This window comes from Euphorbia lathyris, chromosome 9, assembly GCF_963576675.1.
Source record: "Euphorbia lathyris chromosome 9, ddEupLath1.1, whole genome shotgun sequence".
Classification (NCBI taxonomy): domain Eukaryota; kingdom Viridiplantae; phylum Streptophyta; class Magnoliopsida; order Malpighiales; family Euphorbiaceae; genus Euphorbia; species Euphorbia lathyris.
Window position 1 is genome coordinate 57,193,017 of NC_088918.1, and position 13,826 is coordinate 57,206,842.

At 37.3% G+C, this 13,826-nt stretch overlaps 1 protein-coding gene across 1 annotated transcript; it reads left to right on the forward strand.

Annotated features, from left to right (window-relative positions):
• Window positions 1-7,722: 7,722 nt before the first annotated feature.
• On the forward strand, window positions 7,723-13,519 carry LOC136206317 (probable pectate lyase 4). The gene is made up of 5 exons (XM_065997334.1): window positions 7,723-8,385; window positions 10,636-10,987; window positions 11,073-11,283; window positions 11,394-11,462; window positions 12,914-13,519. Exons 1-5 carry the CDS (start codon window positions 8,103-8,105, stop codon window positions 13,160-13,162), a joined length of 1,164 nt encoding a protein of 387 aa, XP_065853406.1. The 5' UTR covers window positions 7,723-8,102; the 3' UTR covers window positions 13,163-13,519.
• The last annotated feature ends 307 nt before the right edge of the window (window positions 13,520-13,826 follow it).

Sequence of the window (13,826 nt, forward strand, 5' to 3'; positions counted from 1 at the left end):
TTAATACTTGCATTTTTTAATTTAATATAATTTAAGATTTGGATATGTTCCTAGTAATTATTATGGATCTTTAATTGTTTTAGGTATTTTTTAAGGTACTACTAGTTCATTGATTACGCGGGATTTAGTGATTTAGGGCCCGTCTGATGCGAACCCACGAGGAACAGTGCCTCGAAAACCCGACAACTAGATTTGATCCCTAGGAAAGCTAACGAATCAGGGTCGGACAGAAAAGAACCCTTACAAAACTAGGTTGTAAAGATCCAATCCCAGTCTCCAACAATTAAGGATTTAATCACGAACTGTTCAAAGTAGTGCCCCAAAGAACACAAGAGAAACCACTCACAACTCTTTAAGAGTAATATTTTTATTGAAATCAAACTTGTGTCTTACATATGAAAAAGCTCACCTTTAAATAAGTAAAGCAAATACAAACAATGACTTGAATTGCCCTTACATATCTTTGATAACAATAATAATACAAGGGCATTTAAGTACTTTATTTAGTCAAACCATTAAGACAAAGAAAATCAATACACATAATTTGACAATAATGCAAATGAGAAAACAAGACTCAATTCCCATGGAATTGATTAGGTTCACATTGTGTTGAAATTGTGATTTTGACCATTGAAATAATTAAATCAATTCATATTGAATTGATTTTTATTTTCCCAATAAATGCAAATGGTTAAAATTCACATGGTGATTTTTGACTCAATTTCACCGCTTGTTTTGTTTAGTCCATGTTCGGTTTCTTTGATGTGTCCGCTTTCCGAATAACCCGAGAGGTATGAAAAAGTTATAGCTTCTTGAATTCCATCCGTGTCAATTTGGTCCGACATATCTAACATTTGCACCACATATGTTTGGAGCTCCTCTTCAAACTGCTTAGCACGTGCTCGAGTAACAGGTCCATCCGGTAGACGTATTCGCTCCATATGAGAATCCGAATTTTCAACCCGGGTTATATCATTCCCTCCCTCCTCAGAAGGATTCGACCTCGAATCAGAATTTGCATCATAAAAAGATAAATCAGTAACATTAAAAGTAGCTGATACATTATACTCACCAGGCAAATCAATTTTGTAAGCGTTGTCATTAACGCGCTCCAAAACTCGAAAAGGACCATCGCCTCGGGGTTGTAGCTTATTTTTACGAAGTCCTAGAAATCTCTCTTTTCGAAAATGCACCCACACCAAATCACCAGGTGCAAACACAACCCGTTTACGATGTTGGTTTACTTTAGAAGCAACCCGTCTATTTTTTTCTTCAATGTGCTTGCGAACCTTCTCATGATGGATTGCACTAATTCTTCTTTCTTAACACCATCTGTACTAGACCTGGCATCCACAGGTAAAGGTAGTAAATCCATAGGAGTAAGAGGGTTAAGACCATAAACAACTTCAAATGGTGAAAACAGAGTAGATGAGTGAATACTGCGATTATATGCAAATTCTACCATAGGTAAACACTCTTCCCAATTCTTAAGATTTTTCCCAACCACAGTACGCAAAATTTGACCAAGAGTTCGATTAACGACCTCGGTTTGTCCATCCGTTTGAGGATGACAAGCAGTAGAATATAAAAACTTAGTACCCAATCGACTCCACAAAACACGCCAAAAATGACTTAAAAATTTAGCATCTCGGTCGGATACTATAGTTTTTGGTATTCCGTGCAACTTTACGACCTCTCGAAAGAAAAGGTCAGCAACATTGGTGGCATCATCGGTTTTATTGCATGCAATGAAATGTGCCATTTTGCTAAACCTATCAACCACAACAAAAATGGAATCACGACCTTTCTTTGTCCTAGGTAACCCAACAATAAAGTCCATAGAAATATCTACCCAGGGTTCCGTAGGCACGGGTAATGGGGTATAGAGACCTTGGGACAAAACCTTAGACTTAGCCTTTTTACAAGTGATGCACCTAGAACAAAGTTTGTTGACATCCCTACGCATCTTTGGCCAAAAGAAATGTTCATGCAAAATATCTAAAGTTTTACGAACCCCAAAATGTCCCATCAGTCCACCATCGTGGGCTTCCCTGACAAGCAATTCTCGATATGAACATTGTGGCACACATAGTCTATTTTCACGGAATAAAAAGCCATCAAGTAAATAGAATTTATCCACTGCAGACTTACCGCATGCAAGGTACATATCACCAAAATCAACATCACCATTATACAATTCCTTAAGATGTGTAAATCCCAAGAGCTTAGTATTCAAGGAACTTAAAAGAATATACCTGCGCGACAGTGCATCAGCCACCACATTTTCTTTACCTTGCTTGTATTGAATAGTATATGGAAAAGTCTCAATGAACTCCATCCACCGGGCATGTCGTCTATTCAACTTACCTTGTCCCTTGAGGTGTTTTAGGGACTCGTGATCAGAATGAATAACAAACTCCTTAGGCCAAAGGTAATGCTGCCATGTTTCCAACGCCCTCACTAGAGCGTATAACTCCTTGTCATAGGTGGGGTAATTAAGTGCATCCCCACTCAACTTCTCACTAAAGAAAGCAATTGGTCTTTTATCCTGCATCAAAACAGCACCAATACCTATGCCGGAGGCATCACATTCAATCTCAAATGCTTTCTCAAAGTTAGGTAATGCAAGTACAGGAGCATAACATAATTTATCCTTCAAAATATTAAAAGCATTCTCCTGTTCTATTCCCCATGAAAATCCTACTGTCTTTTTAATCACCTCAGTGAGGGGAGCAGCTAAAGTGCTAAAGTCCCTCACAAATCGTCTATAGAATGATGCTAAGCCATGGAAGCTTCGCACCTCAGACACACTACTAGGTGTAGGCCAATCGCGGATTGCCTTAACCTTTTCCTCATCTACTTTAATTCCTTTAGCAGACACAACATAACTAAGGAAAATAATTTGGTCTGTGCAAAAGGAACATTTAGACAAGTTAGCATATAATTGTTCTTTTCTAAGCACATCAAAGACACTCCTTAAGTGACCTAAATGCTCTTCTAAAGACCTACTATATACCAATATGTCATCAAAGTAGACCACCACAAACTTGCCTATAAATGCACGCAACACATGATTCATTAAGCGCATAAAAGTTGACGGTGCATTGGTCAGACCAAAAGGCATAATGAGCCATTCATACAATCCGTGTTTAGTTTTAAATGCGGTTTTCCATTCATCCCCTTCTTTCATCCTAATCTGATGGTATCCACTTTTCAAATCTATTTTACTAAACACAATAGCTCCATGTAATTCATCCAACATATCATCCAACCTAGGAATAGGGTGACGATATTTTACCGTAATGTTGTTGACGGCTCGACAATCAACGCACATTCTCCAACTTCCGTCTTTTTTTGAAACAAGAAGCACAGGTACGGCACATGGGCTCATCGACTCCCTCACGTACCCTTTAGCAAGTAACTCCTCCACTTGACGTTGTAACTCCTTCGTTTCCTCAGGATTACACCGATATGCTGGACGATTAGGAATGACTGCCCCAGGTACTAGGTCGATCTGATGTTCGATCCCCCGAATAGGTGGTAATCCTTCAGGCAATTCCTCGGGCATGACATCTTGATATTCCTGCAAAAGAGAAATACAAGAACTAGGCAGGACATTATCAGCTTGACTTACATATGCTTCTCTATAAACAAGTAATAAGACATGTTTATTTACAGAAAGAGCATACTTAACCTCATTGGACCTCGCAAAGAAATTAGCCTTACCCCGCCCCACACTGTTATTCTCTCTTGACTCTCCTTTTGCATGTGGCCCCTCTCCTTTTGCAATTTCAGAATTACTTTTACCTCGGCTCTCTCGCTCTTTGGCCACATCATTATCAATTCTCTCATTTTTTTTTGAATTTTGCTTTTCTCTCACCAAATCCTCATTTTCATCACTCTTCTCACCATGCTTTTCTCTCAACTCTTGGTTATCATTAGATGATACATGAGTTGCATTAGAAACAGACCCACTATGATTTCTAAGCTTTATTTGGTCTTCATAGACCTCTGTAGGCGTTAAGGGAGCTAAAACAATTTTTTTACCAATATGTTCAAAACTGTAACGGTTCTTTCTCCCTAAATGCATAACATCTCTATCAAAATGCCAAGGTCTACCCAACAAAATATGACCAGCTTGCATGGGTACTACATCACACAATATTTCATCCTTGTATTGCCCAATTTTGAGGGACACTAAGACTTGTCTATTTACTTTAATCTCCCCACAATCATTTAACCATTGCAATTTATAAGGGCGCGGGTGCTTTGTGACTGGTAACCCTAGCTTCTCTACTAAGGTGGTACTAGCTACATTAGCACAACTACCACTATCAATAATCACACTACATACCTTGCCTTGCACGAGACATCGAGTGTGGAAGATTTTTTCCCGTTGTATCTTGTCCTCGGCAATCTTCATTTGAGAATTCAATAGTCGTAGGACGACTAACGACTCCCCTCGTTCGGCTCTAGTGAAGCATTCCGCCTCCTCAGAGTCTTCGTTTTCTTCTTCGACCTCATCATAATCACTTTCAGTGTCAGTGACTACTTCTCCACCCCTCATGATCATGGCTCGTCTATTTGTGCATTCGGATGCTATGTGACCTAATCCCAAACATTTGAAACACTGAAGTTTGCTTGGTCTCGGTTTCTCTTCTCCCTTCTGCTTATTTTTGTCAACCGAGTCTGACTTGTGTTTGGCATTGTCAAACTTTGAAGGAAATCTGCTTCCTTTCTCTTGGTTACCCCACCGGTTCTTCCAATTAGAGTTAGAAGATGATGAACCTCCTGTGTAGGATTTGTCATACTTTCTCTCGTTGAGTTGTCGTTCTACTATCTTTGCTGCATGTACCATATCTTCCACGTCTACACAGTGTTGCAACTCGACAATATTAGCTATGTCCCGATTAAGACCAGCTAAAAACCGAGACTTAGTAGCTCTTCGATCTTCAACGACATCGGCTCTCATCATTGCTATCTCCATCTCCTTGAAATATGCCTCTACACTCTTTGAACCTTGTTGAAGGACTTGCAATTTCCTATATAAACCTTCATAGTAGTCATTAGGGACAAACCGCTTTCTCATAACAGTTTTCATTTCATCTCACGTGTCAACTTGCGGCTCTCTACATCTGGTTCTTGTGGTGACAAGTTGGTCCCACCAGACTAATGCATAATCCGTGAACTCAATTACTGCTGCTCTCACCTTCTTCTCCTCTGAATAATTGTGACAGTCGAATATGAGTTCAATTTTTTTCTCCCATTCTAGGTAAGCTTCAGGATCGCTTTTACCATTGAACGAGGGAATTATCAGTTTTACATTTCCAAGACCCCTATCGTCTCTAGCATTATCATCCCGCTGTCTATTCCGTCTTTCTTCATTATCACGCCGGTTTTCTCCACCAACTCGATTTGCTTCTAGAGCAACTCGATGATTTTCCTCCATGATGTCCATACGTTCCATCAAGCGGTTTAACATTGTTAACACTTGATCGTCTGCCATATTATTGTGCAAAAGAAATTCAAATAGATCAAATAATAATAAAAACTCACGATTCACTCGGTGTTTCGCTCACTTTTTTTTTTGGCTATTCTCTCTTATATGCTCACCACTCTGTGCCTTTTACCGCTCGATTTCTCTTACAGTGTTCTTTAAAGAACTCAGTAGAACAAATTCAGTTTTAAAAACTCAACAGTCAAAAACCAAATTAAATTGTAGAACCTAAGAAGCAAAATGTGAAACAATGAACGGAACGCAGATAAGCAACTCGATGACCAAAGTGTAATATTGACGATTTGAGAATTTTAATAGACAAGAAAAGATAATAATAAATAAAATAAAAATAAAAATAAAAAAAATGAGACAAAAAAAGGTTTCTTTTTAATTATATATATTGGAAATATGAACCTTCAATTGCTTTGTATTTTTTTTTTCTCTTCTGGAGTCACACTTTTTTTTTCTGTTTTTTTTGGTGCACTTTTTTTTTTCTCTCTTTAAGATCAGATAAAAGAAAATTTAATAATATTGGACAACTTTGACTAAAAAAAAAAGATAATGGTCACGTGAATGTTCAGTGGATATTTTTTTTTTAAACACAGAACTCAAGGAAATATTAATCAAGGTATTTAGGGATAATATTAAGCTAATGAGTCAAAGTTCTAAAATAAACAGAAATCCTAATTTCCGAAATTTGATAAGAAAAAAAAAATAATAACAAAAACAAAATAATATTACGAATAGTTAAAAGTTGAAAAGTTAGAGCTCGGCTCTGATACCAAACTGATGCGAACCCACGAGGAACAGTGCCTCGAAAACCCGACAACTAGATTTGATCCCTAGGAAAGCTAACGAATCAGGGTCGGACAGAAAAGAACCCTTATAAAACTAGGTTATAAAGACCCAATCCCAGTCTCCAACAATTAAGGATTTAATCCCGAACTGTTCAAAGTAGTGCCCCAAAGAACACAAGAGAAACCACTCACAACTCTTTAAGAGTAATATTTTTATTGAAATAAACTTGTGTCTTACATATGAAAAAGCTCACCTTTAAATAGGTAAAACAAATACAAACAATGACTTGAATTGCCCTTACATATCTTTGATAACAATAATAATACAAGGGCATTTAAGTACTTTATTTAGTCAAACCATTAAGACAAAGAAAATCAATACACATAATTTGACAATAATGCAAATGAGAAAACAAGACTCAATTCCCATGGAATTGATTAGGTTCACATTGTGTTGAAATTGTGATTTTGACCATTGAAATAATTAAATCAATTCATATTGAATTGATTTTTATTTTCCCAATAAATGCAAATGGTTAAAATTCACATGGTGATTTTTGACTCAATTTCACCGCTTGTTTTGTTTAGTCCATGTTCGGTTTCTTTGATGTGTCCGCTTTCCGAATAACCCGAGAGGTATGAAAAAGTTATAGCTTCTTGAATTCCATCCGTGTCAATTTGGTCCGACATATCTAACATTTGCACCACATATGTTTGGAGCTCCTCTTCAAACTGCTTAGCACGTGCTCGAGTAACATGTCCATCCGGTAGACGTATTCGCTCCATATGAGAATCCGGATTTTCAACCCGGGTTATATCACCGTCTTTTTTACCTACTGTTTGGTGTTTGCTGTTATGGTTTGTTGTTTGCTGTTATGGTTTGCTGTTTGATGTTGCCGTTTGCTGTTGCTATTTGTTGTTTGCTGTTACGGTTTGCTGTTTGCTGTTGGAAAATGCTGCTTTTCCAAAAAGCAGAGATTCCCTACTTTTGTAAAAAGCTGCTTTTCAGGTGTGCACTAACCAAACACATAATGTTTTTTTTCCAGATTTAAAAGGCAAACAGGATGTCACTAACCAAACACCTAAAACTCTCATTTTCGAAATGAAAAAGCAAACAAGAGCATGAAAATGAGCCACCAAACGGACCCTTAATATCATGTAGAAATTATCAATTTTGATCCAAATTCATCACTTTGAGAACTACGATTTCATTATTTTTTCCCATTTCCAATACGAGATTCAATCCACCCATACTCCATCGCTACCCCTTAATACTCATTCATTATTCAAAACTTCTACTCAAGCGTCACTCAATTCGGACTAGATAGTTACATTCATGAATTACTTTCTTAGATCAAAGCCACTAATTGGAAGAACAATGTTGTAGTAGAAACTGATTGTCTCTTGGCTGAGTATTTTGGAGAATTCTCACCTTGTTACCACTATGTTTATGCTTTAATAAAGTTCTCGCCGGTGCATTTGCTGTTGTCTATTGTTTTTTGGATTAATGAATGTTTCCGTTCAAAAATAGATTAAACTAAAATATAGAAGTTTATCGTAAATCTAATTTTGTTTTAACAACCGACAAGAAATCGATTTAACCAAACGAATTTCGATGACCAAACTTTGCCGACATCCGAACGTCGGAGCAAATCTCCGATAGCTTAGCTAGAGTACAGATAAAACAAAGAATAAGCAGTTCATCCGTTAAAGTTGTACGGCCTAAAAATGTCGGTCAGTTTCTTTTAAGTAGCAATCAATCTGGTTTCTGGTTTCAGTTTCTGAACATTCAATTTAATCCAATAAGAATGGGAAACTGCCATGGCCATGCCAAGAAACGAAACGGAAATAAACCCGACGGAATCGGAGGTTCTCCTCCCTTTAAGTACCAAGTGCAAGATCCTCCACAACCACAAATCCCTACCTCTTCCTCGGCATCGCACACTCACAAGCCTACAAAAATGGCGCTCTGTTTACCTTATGCTCACGTGGACTCCAGCTTAAGAGCTCTCGCCGGCCAAGCCGAGGGATTCGGTCGCTTTGCTATTGGAGGACTTCACGGAGCTATCTATCCGGTCACCACTTTAGCAGGTCTTTCTCACTCTTTCCCCATTTTCTCACGCATCTATTTTGGCTTTATTTATTGAATGTATTACTTCGATTTCCATTTCTATGGCTTTGAGTTTTCATTGCTTAATTTTATGCGTACCAGAGATGCAGAATCATTTTGTTTGTTGAGAACAGTCTTGCAATTAAGTTTCATGGAATGTAATTTAAGTTATTAAGAACCAAAACTCCCAAAAAACCACAAACAACAAAGGCTATACTATACAAACCAAAATAGCCCAAAAAATATAGAGATACACTTGATGCCCTGAATAATAGTACTAGCCACACAATGAAGCTGTGTCTAGGAATGTGATTGACACCCCAAATGATCTTCCACCAATTCATTTCTGATTTACTAGAATGAAGCACATTATAAGCACTAGAAATAGTGAAATTACAATGACTTGTAGGACTCCATGTGATCTGATCTTCCTTGTATATTTGATTGAAGATAACCTAATGCACTTTTTCATGTGAAAGAAAAATGATTTATCAACAACAACAATATTATTTGTATGTTCACAGAACTGCATAGTGCTTTTCTCAAACCACTTTGTCGAATTGAACAAACCTGCAGTTCAAACCACTAGGTACACACTAGACAGGTCACTAAGATTTTAGAGTTTTCAGCTATTGCAGTGCTCGCATGAGATTATGGTAAGAGCTGAGCACCAACTACAACATGGGTTCCAGTGTAGAAGAAGGATTTTCAGGAAAGATTAGCTGATTCTTCTAGGCTTCTTTCGGAGATTATGGCATGCACAAGGGTGCATATGGTTGATATATGCCTCTAAAAACATACCAAAATCAAAACCAAGTATTAGCTATCAGCTTTTCGACATACATAGGCCACTTAAATTGTACCTAGATGTCAGAGATAATAATAAAAGCTATTTTTGGGCCTTACTTATCAACTTAAGTTTTTGGTTGAATTGGTTACTTGACGTGGTACCAATGTCTCTTTAGACCAAATGGTCGAGAGTTCGGATCCTTACAACTCTCATTTATTAAAAGGAATTTCAACACATGGTAAGATGGACCTAGAAAGCTACTATTGGGCCTTAACTATAAGCTTAACCTTTTAGGAAGGTTAAATGGTTTCTTGACACTAGAGTACTAGCAACTAGATATCTTTATCTCTGAGAATGCATAGACCTCGTAAGATTGGTGTCTGCCCTCTGAAATAATGAAAACTTATTGCTAGATGCTGATTTTAGAAAGTGATAAAACATTATCAACATTTGTAAGATGCTGCATCAAATGCAATGACATAGAATTCATGGTATTAAATAGTCACTAAATGATAATAAGGGATCAACCAACCAGTGATCACTCCTGAAAATTTACATATGTCCATATTCATTCCTGAAAATTTCTTAAGTTAAAAGAGTAAAATCTAAAAAATAAAGTAAATTCTACTTTTCTCTCTTACAAATGCTCATCATAATAATATCAAATCTGATAGAGAACAGCTCAAGGAACAAGCAAACACAAATGGAAAATAGAACTTTGATTGCTGAAACTCCGAATTTCAGATACCAGGATTTGAAAGCTAGAATAGTCTTAGAAAAGGCACCTCAAAGGGTGAGGATTGTTTCACACATATAAGGAGCCATTTAGCTCTCTTGCTAACAATATGGGATATTTAACATGCTGTTTCAGCATAGAGAAATGAAATCCTGCTGAATCAATACTTACCAGTAGGTTGAGCTTTAAAGAAAAAAGAAAAAAAAAAAGTATATGCATAATAAATGATTCCATTAATTTAGAAAAATGCTTAGGCCTAAATGAAAAAGAAGAAAGAAGAAAAAACAGTTCTAATATGCTATCTATATTACTTGACTTCTTAAGAGTTCACCATGCACATGTGGTGACTGAGCCGCTATAGCATTGCAGAGGCGTAGTTCTCTAATTAGCTATAGAACATTTTCGGTACCATTGTATAAATCTGAAAATTTGAGAATTCATTGTTAATTAAAGCTGTATAACTCTTAACTCGGCTATTCCATTTTCCTTTACTTGAATTTTAGAAAAGCTTCTTGTTGTTGCTTATTTTTACTTGATGATACTCAATAATTTTGCTTTGGAACAAACCCCACTTTATCTGGTCTGTTTTATCTTGCCTATAATAAGCCTTTTCCACAGTTTTTTACATGGATGGTGTGACAATCTAAATACACTTTATTGATTGGTTCCCTCAATGAAATTGTATCAATGTTTACATGATAACAGATGACGGGCCAGGATCACTTAGGGATGGATGCCGGAAAAAGGAGCCTCTTTGGATCGTCTTTGTTGTATCAGGCACCATTCATCTCCATTCTTACTTGAGTGTATCATCTTATAAGACGATCGATGGCCGAGGCCAAAGAATAAAACTCACCGGGAAAGGTTTGAGGCTGAAGGAATGTGAACATGTTATCATATGCAATCTAGAGTTAGAAGGTGGCAGGGGACCTGATGTTGATGCTATTCAGATAAAACCAAAATCAAAGCATATATGGATAGACCGTTGCAGTCTCAGTGATTATGATGATGGGCTGATAGATATTACACGAGAAAGCACAGAGATAACCATTTCTAGGTGAAGTTAAACCTTCTTGCAGATCCCCTTTTCTTTATTTCCTTGCTTTAGCATTTCATTTGATGACTTCAACTGTTACTTTCAGGTGTCACTTTTCAAATCATGACAAGACAATACTCATTGGATCAGATCCATCTCACATTAATGACAGATGTATTCGGGTTACCATTCACCATTGTTTTTTTGATGGTACTCGACAACGTCATCCTCGGGTTAGATTTGCCAAAGTACATCTGTATAATAATTACACGCGAAACTGGGGCATATATGCTGTTTGTGCTAGTGTAGAATCTCAGGTAATAGCATTCTTTTATTTTTCTACTTACCGTTTTTCATACAAGCAAATGTTGTACCCCATAATTAAATTATTGTTTAATATTTTTGCTATGTATGTTATTTTCCTCAGATATACTCCCAATGCAACATTTATGAAGCAGGACAGAAGAAGATTGCATTCAAGTATCTTACTGAGAAGGCAAGTGCTTCCATTTATTTATTTTCAAGCTCTAAATGCATTGACAGTCAGTTAAACCTATTCTGTCATATGAATTTGAGAAATATTGAAGAATAAGGAACACGAGTTTCTGCTGGGAATTCGCATGGAATAGAGCGTGCCAAATGAGTTTAAAAGTGAATTTTACTGCACCTATAGTCAACACATGAGCATGACCTTTGTCATTCACAAATGTTACTTGTATGTAGATTGTAGACCAAGTCACATCAACCTAGGCCTGTCCTGGTCCTGAACATATATACTTCATACCGAACCTGGTCCAAGCGCACCTGCAAGCCCGACTATTCTACAGAATGGGCTTGGGGTTATTCTGATATATATAGTTTACAATAGAATCAACTTCTATTAGGTTTTTAACTAGCTACTGTTGGCTACTTTTATTCTTTTGAAAGATATTAGTACTGCTAATTATACTTTAGATAGGGGTGGCAACGGGGCGGAGATGCATTCTCCACTCTGCCCCTAACACATGCAGGGACGGATGTGGGGAATCCATGTTCAAAGTTTCGGGAATTCTTTTGCCTCCATTCCCACCCCGTGTGGAGCATCCCCACGGGTGATGGAGAATCCCAGTGCCCAAACAAAATTGTGAACTATTAATTATCATATGAAAAACATCAAAAAAATTTTGTTACAATAACCAGAGAATCTGGTTATATTAACCAGTCAGACTTCCTGGTTATTATAACAAGTTTTCTAGTTATAATAACCAGAATTTTGATAATAGTATCCAAATCAAGACAGCCAATTTTTTTATTATTTTTTTTTAAATATTGAGATATATAACAGTGAGGGCGAGCCTTGGCGCAACGGTAAACGTTGTTGTCGTGTGACTGGGAGGTCACGGGTTCGAGTCTTAGGAGCGGCCTCTTGCCAAAAATATTGGCAGGGAAAGGCTTGCCCCCAGTACACTCTTGTGGTGGGAGCCCTCCCCGGACCCTCGCTTAAGCGGGGACGTGTAATACACCGGGCCGCCCTTTTTATTGAGATATATATAACAGTATCTAGGACTAAGAAGAACCATGACCCCTTCAAATGAATACAGGACCTTTTCTTTGTAAAGTAAAATTATTGCATTTAAGGCTAGATTCGTTATGTAAGTTTACTTTCAACAAGGTGCTAAAAGATAATATAATTAAAATTATAAAGATTGGAGGATCCCACAGGGATTTATTTGGGGATGGGGCCGGGATCCCCACGGTTCGGGGATAGTATTAGTACCCCTGCCCCATCCCTGTTCCCGCTTCAGAGACAAAATGTCTCCCGTTTCCGTTCCCATCCCTAACTATTTTCGTGATTCCTTTGTCATTTCGGATCCCCACCCCATTGCCACCCATAATTTTACATTACTAGCCCATGAATTATGGGTGTATACTGCAAAATAAATCATTGTAAATGTGATGGTTTTACAGGCAACAGACAAGGAGGAAGCGGGGACGGGCCATATAATGTCTGAAGGAGACTTATTCATAACCGGAACACAAGCAGGGTTAAGTTCGACACTACTTGACGAACACTGTATGTTTAATCCGGTTGACTTGTACCCCACATGGACAGTTGAACCCCCTACAGAGAGTCTTAAGCAGCTTCTCCAGCAATGCAGCGGATGGCAATTCGTTCCTGTGCCACTGCCAGCTGAGCAGACATTGACTGCAAATTAATATCAGAGGAAAGTGCATTAATAACTATTCTCCCATGCTTATTAATGCTATCAATGTTGCTATCCGTTTATTAAATCGTAATGTAAATTGATCAACAAGAGAAAGAATCAAATACTATCCCTTGAAATCACATCATATAAATAAGGAAAAAAGAGAGTGCTGGTTTGATAGGACATGTAGAATATGTATGATGTATATAGAATGTGGAGAAAAATTCAAAAAAAGCAATGAAAGTTGATTCATGACTTGGTCAATATATATATAAAAAATGTAATAAATTTATAGCTAGTGGCTTTATGATTGTTGTGATGTATTAATCGTTCATTTAAGAGGTTTTCCCTTTTTCTTGGGTCTGCACTTAATTCTTGTTTGTTGCTTTCATGAAAATTTGGAAACTGAGTCAGTCAAGTCATGAGATTAAGTTGCATAAATTGCAAAATTATAAGATGCAAATTGGAGTTTTTAATGACCAGGCATCTAATTGTTTATCGATATGCAAGTTGCTTCTCAAATTTGGTTTCAATGCCTTTTTGAAATTACCCTCTTCTCGATTTTCAGACTTTTGTTATGTCTGACCTTCTGCCCTGGTCAATTTTATGGATTTTTCTGACGGAAAATTTTGAAAATAACTGTGTTTTGCATCAGAATTGCATAACCATGAGGT

Coding starts and splice junctions, on each gene's coding strand:
- LOC136206317 (XM_065997334.1), top strand. CDS start 8,103: ATGGGAAACTGCCATGGCCATGCCAAGAAACGAAACGGAAATAAACCC. Junction 10,988..11,072: donor ACAGAGATAACCATTTCTAG/GTGAAGTTAAAC, acceptor TGTTACTTTCAG/GTGTCACTTTTCAAATCATG. Junction 11,463..12,913: donor TCAAGTATCTTACTGAGAAG/GCAAGTGCTTCC, acceptor ATGGTTTTACAG/GCAACAGACAAGGAGGAAGC.